The 15036-nt window shown below is 37.8% G+C and overlaps 1 protein-coding gene across 1 annotated transcript; it reads right to left on the bottom strand.

Annotated features, from left to right (window-relative positions):
- Positions 1 to 5203: 5203 nt before the first annotated feature.
- Positions 5204 to 12373, bottom strand: LOC131683556 (ras-like protein 2). The gene is made up of 3 exons (XM_058965618.1): positions 12054 to 12373; positions 6767 to 6854; positions 5204 to 6675 (listed from the first exon to the last, which is right to left on the bottom strand). The coding sequence occupies exons 1-3, from the start codon at positions 12162 to 12164 to the stop codon at positions 6263 to 6265; spliced, it is 612 nt and encodes a 203-aa protein (XP_058821601.1). The 5' UTR covers positions 12165 to 12373; the 3' UTR covers positions 5204 to 6262.
- Positions 12374 to 15036: the final 2663 nt, after the last annotated feature.

The following is a 15036-nucleotide window of genomic DNA, read 5'->3' as shown; positions in this document are numbered from 1 at the left end:
CTTTATTTCGTACCAAACATGACTAATTTTCAGGTTTCACAAAAAAATGAATTTTAAAATAATATTATAAATTATTTTGAATGTGAACACGTTTTTTTCATTAATTCTCATCAATATGCATACAAACATATATACTAAAGGTCAGAATTCCTCAATGATAGATCCTTAATACACCCAAAAAGGGTCATCTTAAGCATTTTTTTTTCTTCAAATTTAGGTTCTCACTGTTGGTAATTCATGAACTTAATTTAGTAAGAAAAACGCTTTTAATCCACCTAACATTGTGATGAGACCTTTCTTATACCTCTTAGAACACCCTATTGGGATATTATATCGATCAAATAAGCATGGGGCAACATCATTGCGAGAAATTTCAAAAGTCAAATTAAATCAAAGGTAAAGCGAAAATTAAAATAGGCGGACAATCGACTTATTACTAATACTTTGCGAATACAAAAATTAAAATCTTCGTTCAATGCATTATGTATGGAAAAACTGAAATTCTCTTAAGGGGCTATATATGTTGTACTGGGCCAAAAAACTAAAAAAATAATTGCACCAGCTACACCTAAGATAGCAGTCCCACCACAGTGATGTAGGTAGCGCGACCCCGGTAAGCTAGTCTACCGAAATACCCAAAACATCACAAAAGGCAAGAATAGAGCAAAAAACGAACTGGATTTACGGCAAACGACCCGGCAACGAATTAAGGATAATGATTGAAAACTCGGATCTTGAAACGTAAGAACTTTGAATGAGCCCGCATGCGCAGGGCTTCTGGCTCATGAACTGCGTGGCGGCAATACAGGAAGTACGATGGCCTAAAACCGGACCCAGTGGACCCCATTGCAAACACTTCATTCAGGTACCACATCTACAACAGCGGTGGTGCAATAGCAGAACATGGTTTTGGTTTCATGCACACCAAAAAATAATGAAATTTAAACGACATGTAAATCAATACGAATGTAAACATACAACGATTGAATCAAAAATTTGATTGAAAATTACGTTAAAATCAATTGGAGCATCAAACAGCATACAATTTTACACTTTCATTTGTGTAATATTACATGTCATTCATTTTACAGCAGTATTCGAGTAAAAATACATAAGAAGCGCATTGGTTTTCCATTTAAAGAAACTGTAATTTTCAATCCACGTGTAAAATTATAATAAAATTCGTTGGAGAAAGCACGACAAGTCGTGTGTGTTTGTGGAGGAACTTAATTTTACATTCATATTCATGCTCCAAATATGTGCATGAAAATAAACTTAAAATTATAAAATATTTTTTTCTGTGTGGTGATCGGGAAGCATATGAAGCGAGTTATTCGGTGGAAGCCGATAAACGACCGAATCTGTGTGATAAGTATTAAGGTCGAGTTGTTCAACTACAGCCTGCTCAGTATTTTAGCACCAACCAAAGTAGACTTTTACCAACCCCCCCGCCCACGCCAAAAGTCTACGTAGACTTTTAATTTTTTTTTATTCGCAGGAAATGTGAATTTAGTAAGAAGAAAATTTGCGTTCAGATTTATTTCAAGGTTTTTAAATATTAAAGAAACATTTTCACATTGCTTTTTTGTCTATGATTGCTCAAATCAATTAATACCGATTCAAGTTGCTTTCCAACGTTTGTGTAGCGGAATACTTCTTTTCAAGGTTAGTCATTCAAATATATGTAAAAAGATATATTGCTATAATTAGCTTGAATTTTGACCGAAGTGCGACCTACACCAACAAAGCAGAATGGCTAAAGACTTTTTGATAATATAAGATAATCTAAATTATTTGATTAAGATTTGATTAAGAGAACGAGGCTATTTAAATATTCCCAAAAATATTTATATTTCTTATGTAATTAATAGCAGTATCACCTAAGAGTATTATCGCAAAGTATCAAAGTTTAACTCCGAATATTTTCGAAGATAAATATAGTAGAACCGGTTTGCACGGAGTTGCATAGGGTCAAGACGTAAAATTTAAAGGGTGTTTAAAGATTTTGAAATCAGTGTAAATGATTGCAAGAGAAACTGATTAACTCGAGTAAACACTTTGTTGTAGAAGTTTAACTACACTACTGCTTTAACCACCGAAATTAATAAATAAAAAATAAAAAAAATTAATCTACTTATTGTTAAAAATCGGGTGTTTTGTTGTTACAATGCTTAACTTTGACCATTTTTTAACTTTTTATGGTTCATGCATTTAATGGTCCATGCATGTCTGCTAACTAGTGGTGTCTCAGATGATTTCACAGTCAAAATCTTCCGTCGAGAGGAATTTTGGGCGATCGTCTTCAGAACTGTCATTTTGTATTATTTCTAGATCAAAACTATATCAAAATATACGCAAGAAACAACAACGTGTGAGGTTGTCAAAAAAAATCGTGGGTTCTGGGTTGAGTGGTCGCTTAACGAGTAGTTACCTCAATAGTGTACTAGCTTTGAAGTTTCTGCATAAATACTGAATAGACCGAAATTTTGAAAACAACTCTCTTAAAATCCCATTCATAATTAGTAATACGAGAATAACAAAAAATAAAAGTCTTCGTAGAACTCTCTTAAAATCCCATTCATAATTAGTAATACGAGAATAACAAAAAATAAAAGTCTTCGTAGACTTTTTCAAAGACCCTCCCTTCCCCCCTCGTAGACAAACTTAGACTTTTGCCAGACCCCCCCGTCCCCCCTATGAGTCTACGTTGTTTATTCCCCAAAGCACACCTGGAGACACCCAAGTACTTGTTCCCAAATAGACCACGTACTGGTAGATGGACGGCATTTCTCCGGCGTCATTGATGTAAGGACCTTCGACTCGGATCATTCACGAGTCCAAGAAACAACAGAACGATGCTATTCAATATCCAACATCTTTCGACTGAAGGTGTAGCAACTGAGTATCGCCAGAAGCTGCAAGAGCCGTTAGATGAGACCAACGCAACTGGCAATGTCAACGGCATGTGGGAGGCTGTCAACGAAGCTGTGACCATAACGGCGCGAGAAGTGGTAGGTACAGCTCAGCGACGCCAACGAAGTGATTGGTTCGATGAAGAGTGCCAGAGAGCGACGTACGAGAAGAAAGCCGGAGGCTAGTGGCTGTTACACGCCTCAACAGTGAGCGGTACGGTAAATCGAGATGTGCCGAGAAACGAATCCACGAAGTACGAAGAAAATGTGATTGCTGAAGCGCAAGAAAGCATTGAACAATTTTATGCAACTGTCAACGGTTGGCGGCATAAATCAGAGCCAGTGCCCGTTAGGTGCAATGATCGAGGGGGGAATTTGCTAACAGCCAAAACAATGATGGCTGCTAGGTGGAAGGAGTGTTTCGAGCGTTTGATTTAGAGGTAATATAAATCACTTTCTTTGAACTTCGATGCGTTCGGGGATTTAGGTCCTTTGGCACGAAGTGGAGTGGAAGTAGGTGCGGTTGTCTTCTTTCAAATATACAAACTCACTGACCGTTCCAGTTGTCACGAACGGGGTGTTTCGTTTTCTACACGAGCAAATTGCCTGCCGAATCATGATTTTTTGGCAAAAAAGTCTAATTCTGCTTTCTAACTTCCACAGGGACGTCGAATTTATGACGAACAGTTAAGAAAAGGAGCCCAGAAAGCTTTCGGTTTTGTTAACTGTTATCTCCCCACTGTATTCTGATTATCATCGCGATTCGAAGCCTTTTGGACTTTATACGAGAGTAGTTCTTCACGTTTTTGGCACAAAAGTTTTGCTTAAATGCAGTTTTTTCGCCTAGCCTCTCACTAAACTATTGGGATTCCTCTTGAGAGCTTCAACTACCCACTTGTGATTCTTCATACTATAAAGAGATCTATTTTGGTCACTTTTTTCCTTCCTATGGAAGGTCAAACACGACATACTGTAGATTGGATCATTCTTGCTAATGGAATGGTGGGAGAGATCCGGATTTTCTAAAAAGGTGCACACAATTTTTTTTACGCTCCTGATGTTCTTCCGACTCCATTTTCGCAACGGTTGCACAATTGTTAGTGAAACTTACACAATACAAATAATACACATTGAACAAAATTTTAAAAGAAAATACCTAATAGAAAAATGGTACAGCAATTTAAAAGTGATACAATTTGATTCCGTACTCCCTTTAATATACTGGAAATATTAAGGTGAACAACAAAAACTGGAGTTATTCAGTGCTTTCCGAGATGCTTTTCAGAACTGTTTGTGGAAGGATTAGAAATAATAGAAATGTTATTCCGATTTTAAAATAAATGGGTCAAATTAATCGAGAGAATAATTGTTTCTGTCAAAACATCAAATGTATCACCAACACCAACAATTTAAAGCTCAACATTTTCATCGCGGAGACCATTGAACCATCGGGCCATTCTGATATTATTAATCACATGTGTTATTAATCATTCAATTGCCGAGGTGAAATTATTGTGATATATTCTTGGATAGCTTATTTAAACAATAAAACTCGACTGTATCGATCTCGTTATGTAGAGCACCCTTATAATGGTTTTATTTGACTAAAAGAGAAATGAAGCTGTACAAAAAAATTTCTACGTTGATAATAGCCTGGTTTTGATTCGTCCGCACACTCTACACACACTGCAGTAAGAGTACAACGTTAGTAGGTCGAGAAATTTGCGTTTCGACTTTGTCTCCTCAGTACCGTGGCAAACCGATTTGGTCACCACATATAGACACTCTTATTACTGCCCATGATCGCATATCAGTCCCATAAAGATAGGAAATCCCATAGAAAACGGGACAACTATGCGATCATGGGTAGATTAGTAAATAGCACTTCTGTACATATGGGACGCCACCACCGTTTTAGTTTTTACCACATCAAATGTTTTTATTTTGAAATTTAACAGAGCATACACTAAAAACCGTTCCTTTATAGAAAACAGTGAAGCAATAAAATTTTATGTAAATCAACCGAGAATTGAATATTTAATAAGACAATGTTGTGCCTCTGACGGTGAATGCCAATACTTGTGGCACAGTTAGAATATGACTTACAAATTTGAAATAGTCAGTGGGACTTTCATTTATTAAATTAGATTGGAGCGGAGCAGGGTAGTGTTCAACATAAGGCTCGAAGATGTACCTACAGTGAAAATAGGGTGTGTAAAACTTATTCACCTACATTGGTATCTGATAATTCAGGGACTGCCATCTTATGAAATGATATATAACAAAAATAGTTGGTCAGTATTTAGACATTTATTTATATAAATATGTTTTTTATATAAAATAGTTGGCCTTCTAACCTCGTGTTCAAAACATTCATTTGTAATTGAAAATAAAAGTATGGATATAATTTAGCACCGGTTCCATTTTTCCAAAAATGTGCGCTTTTCCATACAATCGATTAGACAGTCATCGTAATATCTGGTTTCATCAACTACAAGCACACTTAAAGCTAGTTATTTTGGTTAATAATGACGTTACATTGCATCCAATTTCAAACTGTTATTACCGATAACATTAACAACTTATTAAGCTAATTGCTGTTTTTAATATTTTTCAAGCAATGGCGAACCTTACTTTTCGCTGACAAAACACATTGCAACATTCAGCTAAGTCTCTTTAGATACATAAGTTTAGTAGAGTAAATATATTTATCTGTTTTAAAATCTTTAAAATAATGTGTGTATTTTTCGATACGATCTTTTTGTTGGCGTTTTCGCAAACGGTGGAAATCATTTTGTTGATATAGCGACTCGGTAAACGAACTATGAATATTTCGTTTTTTGTTGAAACAAAAAGGAAATATTGTACCAGCCGTCTACACCGCATGGGTTTATCCCTGGATTGGTTTAGTTAAATTATTTTGTAAGAGATATTAAATATCGATTAGGCACATTTGTATACTGTCTATTAATTCTTGCTACGATAAAATCCAATAATTGCAGGCCTATGGCACGTCGTTTGGATTCAACGTTAAACTGCAGAAGTTTGAGGATATCAGGTTTATGGAACTGTTACAATGTTTGGTGATTAAATCGTGCCACAGTTTGTATTGTCCAAACACTTTTAGACGCTTCCTTAATCGAATAGTACGGCAGTTTTGCATGCATTCATATAGTATTTGAAACAAGTTTTCGGATTGGCACAAAGCAAATCTCTCGTGCGCTTCGAAATTGTGTCAATTCCATATTGTGGATGGAGAAGTTTAATCTGTTCTAGGCCTTTGAATGCCTGTTTTTCTCTCCTACGTCGGAGGGCTGTTTTGTGCACTTGAGCATCCACGGGTTTCGATATTATAGAATACAGCACTTTTTCTTTCCACCCTTTCGCTTGCCTTTTTCGTCAATCAGAGGACGCTCGGAAAGCTGAAACTTTCTGACAACCCGAACCAGTTCGTGGAATGCCTGATCAACGTTGATCCTCAGCTTAGCACTACATTCGATGTAGGGAATTTTGAGCTGCCTGCTCAACTGCTGAGCTTCCTCCAGTGATACGACTCTTTGATGATCCAAGTCCGATTTGTTACCCACCATTAGCATCGGAAACTCGTCACGATCCTTTACGCGCAGGATTTGCTTGTGAAACTTGTAAATTTCATCGAAACTCGCATGATCGGTCACGGCGAATACCAATAGAAAGCCCTCGCCCGAGCGCATGTATTGCTCTCGCATTGCACTAAATTCTTCCTGACCAGCTGTATCCAGAACTGCCGAGATAGAGAAAGAGAAAAAGATAAGGAATTTGCGCTAAATAATAATATATTATAGCGATCTGGAATTGTAGATTAGCGAACTTACTGTCTAATTTAGCCGGAACATCATCGATGACACATTGCTTGTTGTACGAATCCTCGATTGTTGGGTCATAATCATGGACAAAATAACTCTGGAATATAAAAAAAGTTTTATAATAATTATTTAAAGGTTATAGAAAGAGTACAGATTATAACGTTTGTTGGGATACTCGTTGTTTCATTACAAATTATGCTGAACGCAAGCATGTTGCTTATTGTTGGAGCTTGGTTTTAATCGAATATTTGCAGAGGTTGAAATATGTGCTCATCTTTACGACAAGTAGTTTATCGTACATCCTTAGTAGGCCCAACTTTTGACCTTTCAAAAAATTACAAAATGTATTCCACTTTTATTTAAAATGGGTAGTTTTTTATGTATTAATGGGTACTTTATTTTATCAGTGTAGTAATATGGTGACGGTAACTGGCGAAGAAACATAGTATTGCCAGCCCTACGGGTTTGAGCCGGAGACTGCGGTTTTTGGAGATGATCTCTGGTTCACCAGGTTTTACATTAATTTCTCCGGGTCTAGTGAGACGATGCTCCTGCAGTGGTCCTTAACTGTTGGCCAGCAAGAAAAGCTTTGCTCCTTTGTTGGAACCACCCTAGTGACTGCGATGACGAATAGGTGAATTTTTTGCGCCCAGCGAAAATTTCAGTGCAGTGTGTTTCCCAGAGGTTGCCGTTTTCCAACTTGCTTTGTTTTACATCTCCTGTTAGCTATGGCATAAAGGAATTTTTATTCAGCTTGTCCTCCACAGAGAGAATGGCCGTTGCCTTTGGATTTTTGTAGTTAGTCAGGGAAGTGAAATCTGAACAATCGAAATCGACATAACGGTTCACAAGCGCGAAAAATTTTACAGCCTAATGAGAAAAGCTCAGAACAGTCGTGTGCATTATGCTTTGCCAAAACAAAGCACTAAAAGTGATTTTGAGTCAATTTTTGTCATGAATACCTCGACGAGGTACAGAAAGACCAGGTCAGTAAAAATCTTCTCACCGGAGGTTGCTACCCTAGAAACATACTTAATTCATACTTCTTTCTTTGCCTCGAAAAAAATATTTCGAGGTAGTAAACAAATGTCAAGATACGATATTAAAAATTAATTTGAAAAATTGTTTCTTTAATCGTTTAAAATTTTATCAAATATACCTTTATTTTAATACCAATTACGTCAAAATCGTTTCGTGGCTATCAATTGTATAATTTTGACTTATGCGGTGTTTTTAGTTTTCGGTCGATGGTGCATAATATAGATACTCTGACGATTAAATGTAAAGTCACAAGGTGGCAGCTAAAATGGCTGCCGTCGTTTCTGCTTCTTCTTTTTATTTCATCGTCGAAATCAAATCATTGCATTGGCGCGCAAGACAAAATCGTTTGTAACTTAAATGTCTTATCTCAGATAGCTTAGAAATTGAATCACTATATGTAAGCATCTTAGCACGTGCAGCTGAATAGATTCTCTTCACGGAATTTCGATTGGTTTGGGAAATTTGTACCTTTTTATTTTTCAAAACAAATGAAACACATGGTGCAAAAATCAGTCAGCTGATTGCTGAACGATACGCTCGTGTGTGCGCTATCTTCTATCGGTATAGTACGTTCTAGCCGCTCACAGATGCTGAACGTAACCCGAACATAGCCGAATATAACCGACCCTTTGTTGTGATTTTGGCATCGCTTCACCTTAAGTCATGATTTCACAAAAATGTCGGGCGGCCTTACGGCGAAAAGAAATATGTTAGCATAGTCTTCAAATCTCTGGTTGCCTTGTTGACCATTACTTTTCGGTTTTCGCCACGAAATTGTTCGAATAGATCCTCCGCTTGAGATTCGCATAGAAAATTGGACATAGCTGGGGCACGTTGGCGAGGTTGGTGTTTTTAGGGACGACTGGGATTTTCAAATCTTCCATCTCCATCAGTGACAGCTTTGCATAATGTGCCGAGGCCAGGTCTGGCTATGACATCGTCCTTCGATTTATTTTTTAATTAAGTCCACGACTTCCGGTAAGCACTTCGTGCAGTTCGCCTTCACAGCATGATCTCATTTTCACTTCGCTGGACTTCGACACGAACCCAGTTACCAGAATTCACGAGTACCGGGACCATGTCAACTTCGATGCACAAGCTTTGCGGAACGCAATTCTTCCCGTTAATTGGGATTCCTTCTATGACATCTAAGACCTGAGTGAGCAGGTTAGCTTTTTCAACTCTAGGATAAAGCAAATACATGATGATATTCCACTTCGTACGATTAAAAGCTGTATTTTTCCAATGTGTGGTTCAGTTGTGAAATTCGTAAAGCTATGGTGGAACGTGATTTGGATTATAGAAACTGGCGTGAAGCACCAAGGGATATGAAGGACCAAGCACGCCAGCGGTATAATGTTCTACGAAATAGTAATACCATGATATCAAACGCTAAAGCACACTACATGAAGCATTTCCTGGATAGCCGAATCCCACCTAAAGTTCTTTGGAAACGCCTTAAATCGACCGGTGTGGATAAAGGCGACTCAAGAGCCGCTTGTGGATTACACTCAGATGAAGTAAATCGCATGTTCCTTTCAAGCTATATCAGCGATGAACAGCACCGCAGTTCACGAAGAACATCTCCAAACTCGCCATACAGTTTCTCATTTGTGCAATGTTGGGAAGTAGTCATCGATATATGTTATTTCAAATCAAACGCAATTGGGCTCGATGGGTTGTCAATCAATTTTATAAAAATCCTTCTTCCATTGGTTGTGCAGCAGATTACTCATTTGTTCAACATGATCATCGAAATCTCAATATTTCCTGCGTGTTGGAAATATGCCAAGGTTTTACCGTTACGTAAGAAGCCGCATCTAAACGCGTTGACAAACCTCAGACCGATCAGTATTCTGTGCGCCCTGTCGAAGGCTTTCGAAAAGGTACTAAAGCAACAAAAGTCGTCCTTCATTACTGAGAATAACCTGCTAACAGAATACCAAGAAGGTTTCCGGAAAGGTCAGAGCATCTAATCTGCGGCACTCCGTGTGTATGACGACTTAGCGGGCATGATTGACAAAAAAGGTATTGCAATATTGCTACTGCTAGATTTTTTGAAAGCTTTTGATACGATTCCCCATCGTAAACTTTGCTCTAAACTGGAAGCGCAGTTCAACTTTTCCGTATCTGCTGTGAATCTATTGGAGTCTTATTTAGTAGAACGAAGCCAAATAGTGTTCTGCGATGACCAGGAGTCTGAGATTGGGTATTCCCTTTCTGGTGTACCACAAGGTTCGGTGCTCGGACCTTTGCTATTTTGCTGCCACATCAACGACTTCCATTCTGCTCTCAAATATTGCTCGATTCAACTCTATGCGGATGATGTTTAATTGTATATTGTTCGCCATGATATCCCGGCGGACGAGCTCATCAGAATGGTGAATGAGGATCTCAAAACGATTGTTAAGTGGTCTCAACGGAACCAGCTATTCGCCAACCCGTCGAAAAGTAATGCGTGAATGGTCGACGAAGGCATTTATCTTGGAATGAACCACTACCACCAATCACAATGTACAGACAGCTCATAAAATGGACCGATACAGTGAAAAATCTCGGGTTTATGTTTCAAGCAGATCTCGGTTGGGACAGTCTAATAACTCAGTGCGGAAAATATATGCAAGCCTCCGTACTCTGTATGGATGTACTTCCATCGCTCTTATCGAAACGTGCTTGAAACTGTTCAAGAGTTTGACCTTGCCCCATTTCCTTTTTGGGGACATACTACATGTGAAACTAAGTGCGAACAAAATGGATAGGATGCGCGTTGCGTTGAATAGCTGTGTGCACTTTGTATATGCTCTAAACCGCTATGAACATGTCACCCATTTGCAGAAAACTAATAGATTTACGCTACTAGACAAATAAACAAACAAACCTTGTTGATTGTATGTTGCGAAAAAAGGGATACCGGATTTAACTTCTTCTTTTCACTGATTGTCAGCTAGACGAGGATCTTCTTTGGGAACTTTGTGTGGGTCATGTACTTTACGTCGCTGAACACTCTCGTTCCTGGGGAATGTGAAATAGTCGGGCTCCTACTAGTCACTTCCGTCGAGCGTCAGGTACGTTTCGTCGTCCATGATCACAACCACGTTGCGTCAATTAAGTGTAGCGAATCGCATCGAGTTACAAGCAATTCTCAAAATTCTAAACGATCATCTGATCGTAATATAACTAATGTCCCAACAGATCCACACCATAATACTTCGACCTCGATGTATAACTATTTACATCAAATTACATTGCTCCGAAAACATAACCATTTTAGCAAAATATTCGGCGCTAACTTGTCAAGATCACTAGCCGCATCCAATCTAAATATATGCTCTAGTTTTATTGTTCATCTTTCTAAATATAGATGCAGCTATGGAAAGGAACGAGATCATTTCAGAAGTGAATCCCATTTGCAATACTGATAACGTGATATTTACTTTGTCCATTAATCAGTGTTGATAATACATGATGGATGGTCTAGTTATGAATCATTAATTTCAGTGTTCGAATGCAAATGTGCGCATCAGCCGTATTTTGCAGTACCACTGTTTTGAAAAAATGTGATTTGCAGTCTCAATAACGACAGAAAAATGAAACGGGAGTCGGATTCGATCGAAACACATTAGTTCGAAAAATTAATCCATCGTTATGCAGAATAAGGCTGCTATTACATAAACCAGATTACATATGACATCATTTTGTTCAAGGCATCACTTATGGCGCTTGTATTAATAATCTGATTCTGTTTGCATGTTCCTCGATCCGTTCAAATTTGAGCGCAGCGCCGAGCTACGAAAATTTTGTCACTGTTCGTATCGCCCGCCTGCATGGTATTGTGCATTACCCGACAGTCTAATACTATTATTGTTTTCTTTTCTGTACAAATTTGGCACAACGTTCGTTTTAGTACTCCCATAGTCGACGATGACGAAACTCAACGAGAATTATGTGGGCGATCAATGCTCACCGCTTCCTCAGTCGCGCGCGCGTTCAATATGAATCGAGAAAACGTTAATGAAATGAATGAATTTGCATTCTGGCCGATCTTTACGGGTGAGGCTGCGACTGTGCTCGATCTGAACTAATCTTTCTGATGATCCACTTGAGCCGATCACTATAATACAAGAATTTTACGACCGACGGATGCCAGATGCCAGCTGCTTTTTGGGGGATTCCATTTGTGTGGCTCTTACATTCACTGAATCCCATAATTCGTAGTGTGAATCAACTGAATAAGTAAAATCTTCGCTAAAAATACCTGTATAAACTGAATAGTAATTGCTGATTTTCCAACACCTCCTCCTCCCACTACGACGAGCTTATACGTCTGAGCATAGCTGCCTGGGTTCGACTGGTTGTAACGGGACATACTGGGTCTGAATGCACTTTTCGGCAGATTCGGTCGTTGAATCGACTCAAATAAGCACAAATCACCGACTCAAACTACACTAGAACTATTTGGCAGATAATATCAATTAAACTTAACAGATAAAGGGACAAGATTGACCACTCAGCAAAAGATTGTGTACATTTTTTGGAAATGAGCAAGAAAAGTGACACCAGATGTCCAACAGAAGAGCAGAGGAAAACGGACTCAGTAAGATATGACAACGGAGATAGACTGCTAGCGAGATGCGTTATGGAATAACGTAGGCGTCCCACCGGTTTGAAAACTACTGGATCTGGATGTAACGCGAGTAATTCAAAATGACCGTTGGTATGGCAGTGAATAGCGGTCCTTTAAGGTTGCACAGAGAATGCGCAAAATTCACAAACGAAAAAAGCAGTTTTTTTTCCACACCGTAAGTCAGATCTTCATAAATATCAATCAGCGTATGTAGAATGTTGTTACAGTACTGCTGATTGATTTTTATGAAGATCTGACATACTGTGTGGAAAAAAACTGCTTTTTTCGTTTGCGAATTTTGCGCATTCTCTGTGCAACCTTAAGGATTTTATAAAAGCGAGCTGCAAAATAACTCTCCCTTGTCTAACCATGTACCTAACATGAACAATTATAAAAATACGCTTTTCAACACACTAACCTTCCCGGTGTGCCACGGAACTGCTTCTTGAGGAAGCTAGAACATTTTCCATTACAATTAAGCCGAGTTTTTGATGGAATGCCATCTGTAGTTCCTATTTTATGCGAAAATATCGCCTCTTTTCTTTCTTTTCGAAATACTCTAATTTTTCTTCTTCTCATTTTCAATGCACTTTTTCAAATTTACTTAATCACTCACCACTGCAAAAAAAACATCCGCGAGACTTTATTCGGGTACTAACAAAACATCAATGTTTTGCCACTGTGCAGATTACCGAAGGAACATGTCTGAGAACTTTCATTTGTGCGTTTGAATTTTCACTTCGAATTCCATTTTTCTCAATGTAAACAAGCGAGTCGGTGCCTAGCAACTAGCGTGCGTTCCTGGCTTCCACATATTACATGAATCACACAACGAACCGCGACACAGCGACCGAAAATAAAAGTCGCAAGGACAGAATATGCTTGGTAAAACCCGTTTTAAATATATTAGAATATAAAAACCGGATATAAACTTCAACTATACAAATCGGACAGGGACTCTCCTTTGTAAGAGTTTGATAAAAAAAACTTTTAATATAAAAATCGGAAAAAATAATTTCCGATTCTTACAAAGTAGTTTTTTTAGCTCACTTTTAATCTTGAACCTTACGATATATGGATGCTCCTACGTATGATTTTTTTTTATTTGTATTCGGATTTTATGGTTGGTTCAATTTTGCCGTGTTCTACGGGTGAGAACTTTTTAAGCGACTCTTATGCTGAAGGATCTCTGTCCGATTTTTACGCTTGAGGTTCATTTCCGATTTTTATATTCTAATATGCTTGAAACAGGTTTTACGAAACATGTTCTGTCATTGCGACTTATATTTTCGATCGCTCAATACAACCACGATTTTTGAAAACAGCGAAACTCGCATTTGACCCAAACAGAGAAAACGGCAATGACATTCTCGAAGTTTTGTTTTAAATGTTATTTGAAAACTATGCCGATTATTATACCAATTATTAAGCCAAAATGCTCACCATAGGGGAGGAGAGGATAGAGAAATTTGTGACAATTTGTTACATGGGGGAGGGAGGAGTAAATTTCGGGCATTTTCGCGTTACGTAATTTATGAATGCTCCCTAATTCTGAGCACCACTCTTACACTTTCGACCAGAGTTAAACATATTCAAATTCATTGAATGAAAATTGATCATATTCAGCGGCATTCATTTTCAATATTCAGTGACGCAGCTGAAAACGTCAAACGAACAAATTGCCCATTCATTCATGCAGATTTTCATTCGTCTCCGATTATTACACGAAGCGACCGTGCAGCAACGAATCAAACGCATCAAAGTAGGCCCTGGCACAATATAAGCGATGATTATTGTTGTTTCATATACTTTACCGGCATTTGAAAACATTTTCCTAAATAATTAGTGAAATAAATATATTGTACGATGTTCAACTGAATGAATATCATGGATATTTGAATGAATATTTTTTTCTATTCACCGCGAGCAACAGGTTCAGTTTTCAGCCGTCAAAAAGAGCTTCGATTATTTTTAACTTTCGACTGCTTTCGACATTTTTCAATTAGTCAGTTTTAGTATCTCATTTGTGCTCGCATTGTCATTTAGATTTGATCTACTCTAGGATAAATTTAGAGAATTGAAAATAAAAATGATTTTTCGATCAAAGTACGCTAAATATTCATCACTCATCTTTTGGTTATGTATTCGATTTCGTGCATTACATACACAATATAATTTAACCCTAAGTGGGGTAAAAAATATTGAACATGTAAGGGTCGCTAATACCCCATATAAATCCTCTTTATTTCCCCCATGGCTAAATTGGTTTTATCACATGAATTAGTACAAAATATAATACATGGCTTCATTTAAATTCCCAAATATTCATTTATTGACTTTTTTCAACCAGATTCCAGTTTTCTGTTGTGGAAGATGTGGCAACACGGGCAACACTCAGTATTCCCAATTGGCATCGATTACAATTGGAATTCCGCATCAAGGTTTTTCTTGTAATTAACTAGTCATCTTATCTTTCATTCCAGCTTGCAGATCGATCATCCTAAACTTTTTCTTCATCTAGTTCTTAGTTTTCTATCATAATGGCTCGTTCCATATGTTGTTGAGCTGTTTATGCCTCTTGGTCCTCTAATTATTATTGAAATCTTTATATTCT

Source organism: Topomyia yanbarensis, chromosome 2, assembly GCF_030247195.1.
Source record: "Topomyia yanbarensis strain Yona2022 chromosome 2, ASM3024719v1, whole genome shotgun sequence".
Classification (NCBI taxonomy): Eukaryota; Metazoa; Arthropoda; class Insecta; order Diptera; family Culicidae; genus Topomyia; species Topomyia yanbarensis.
This window is presented reverse-complemented; position numbering and strand designations above follow the sequence as displayed.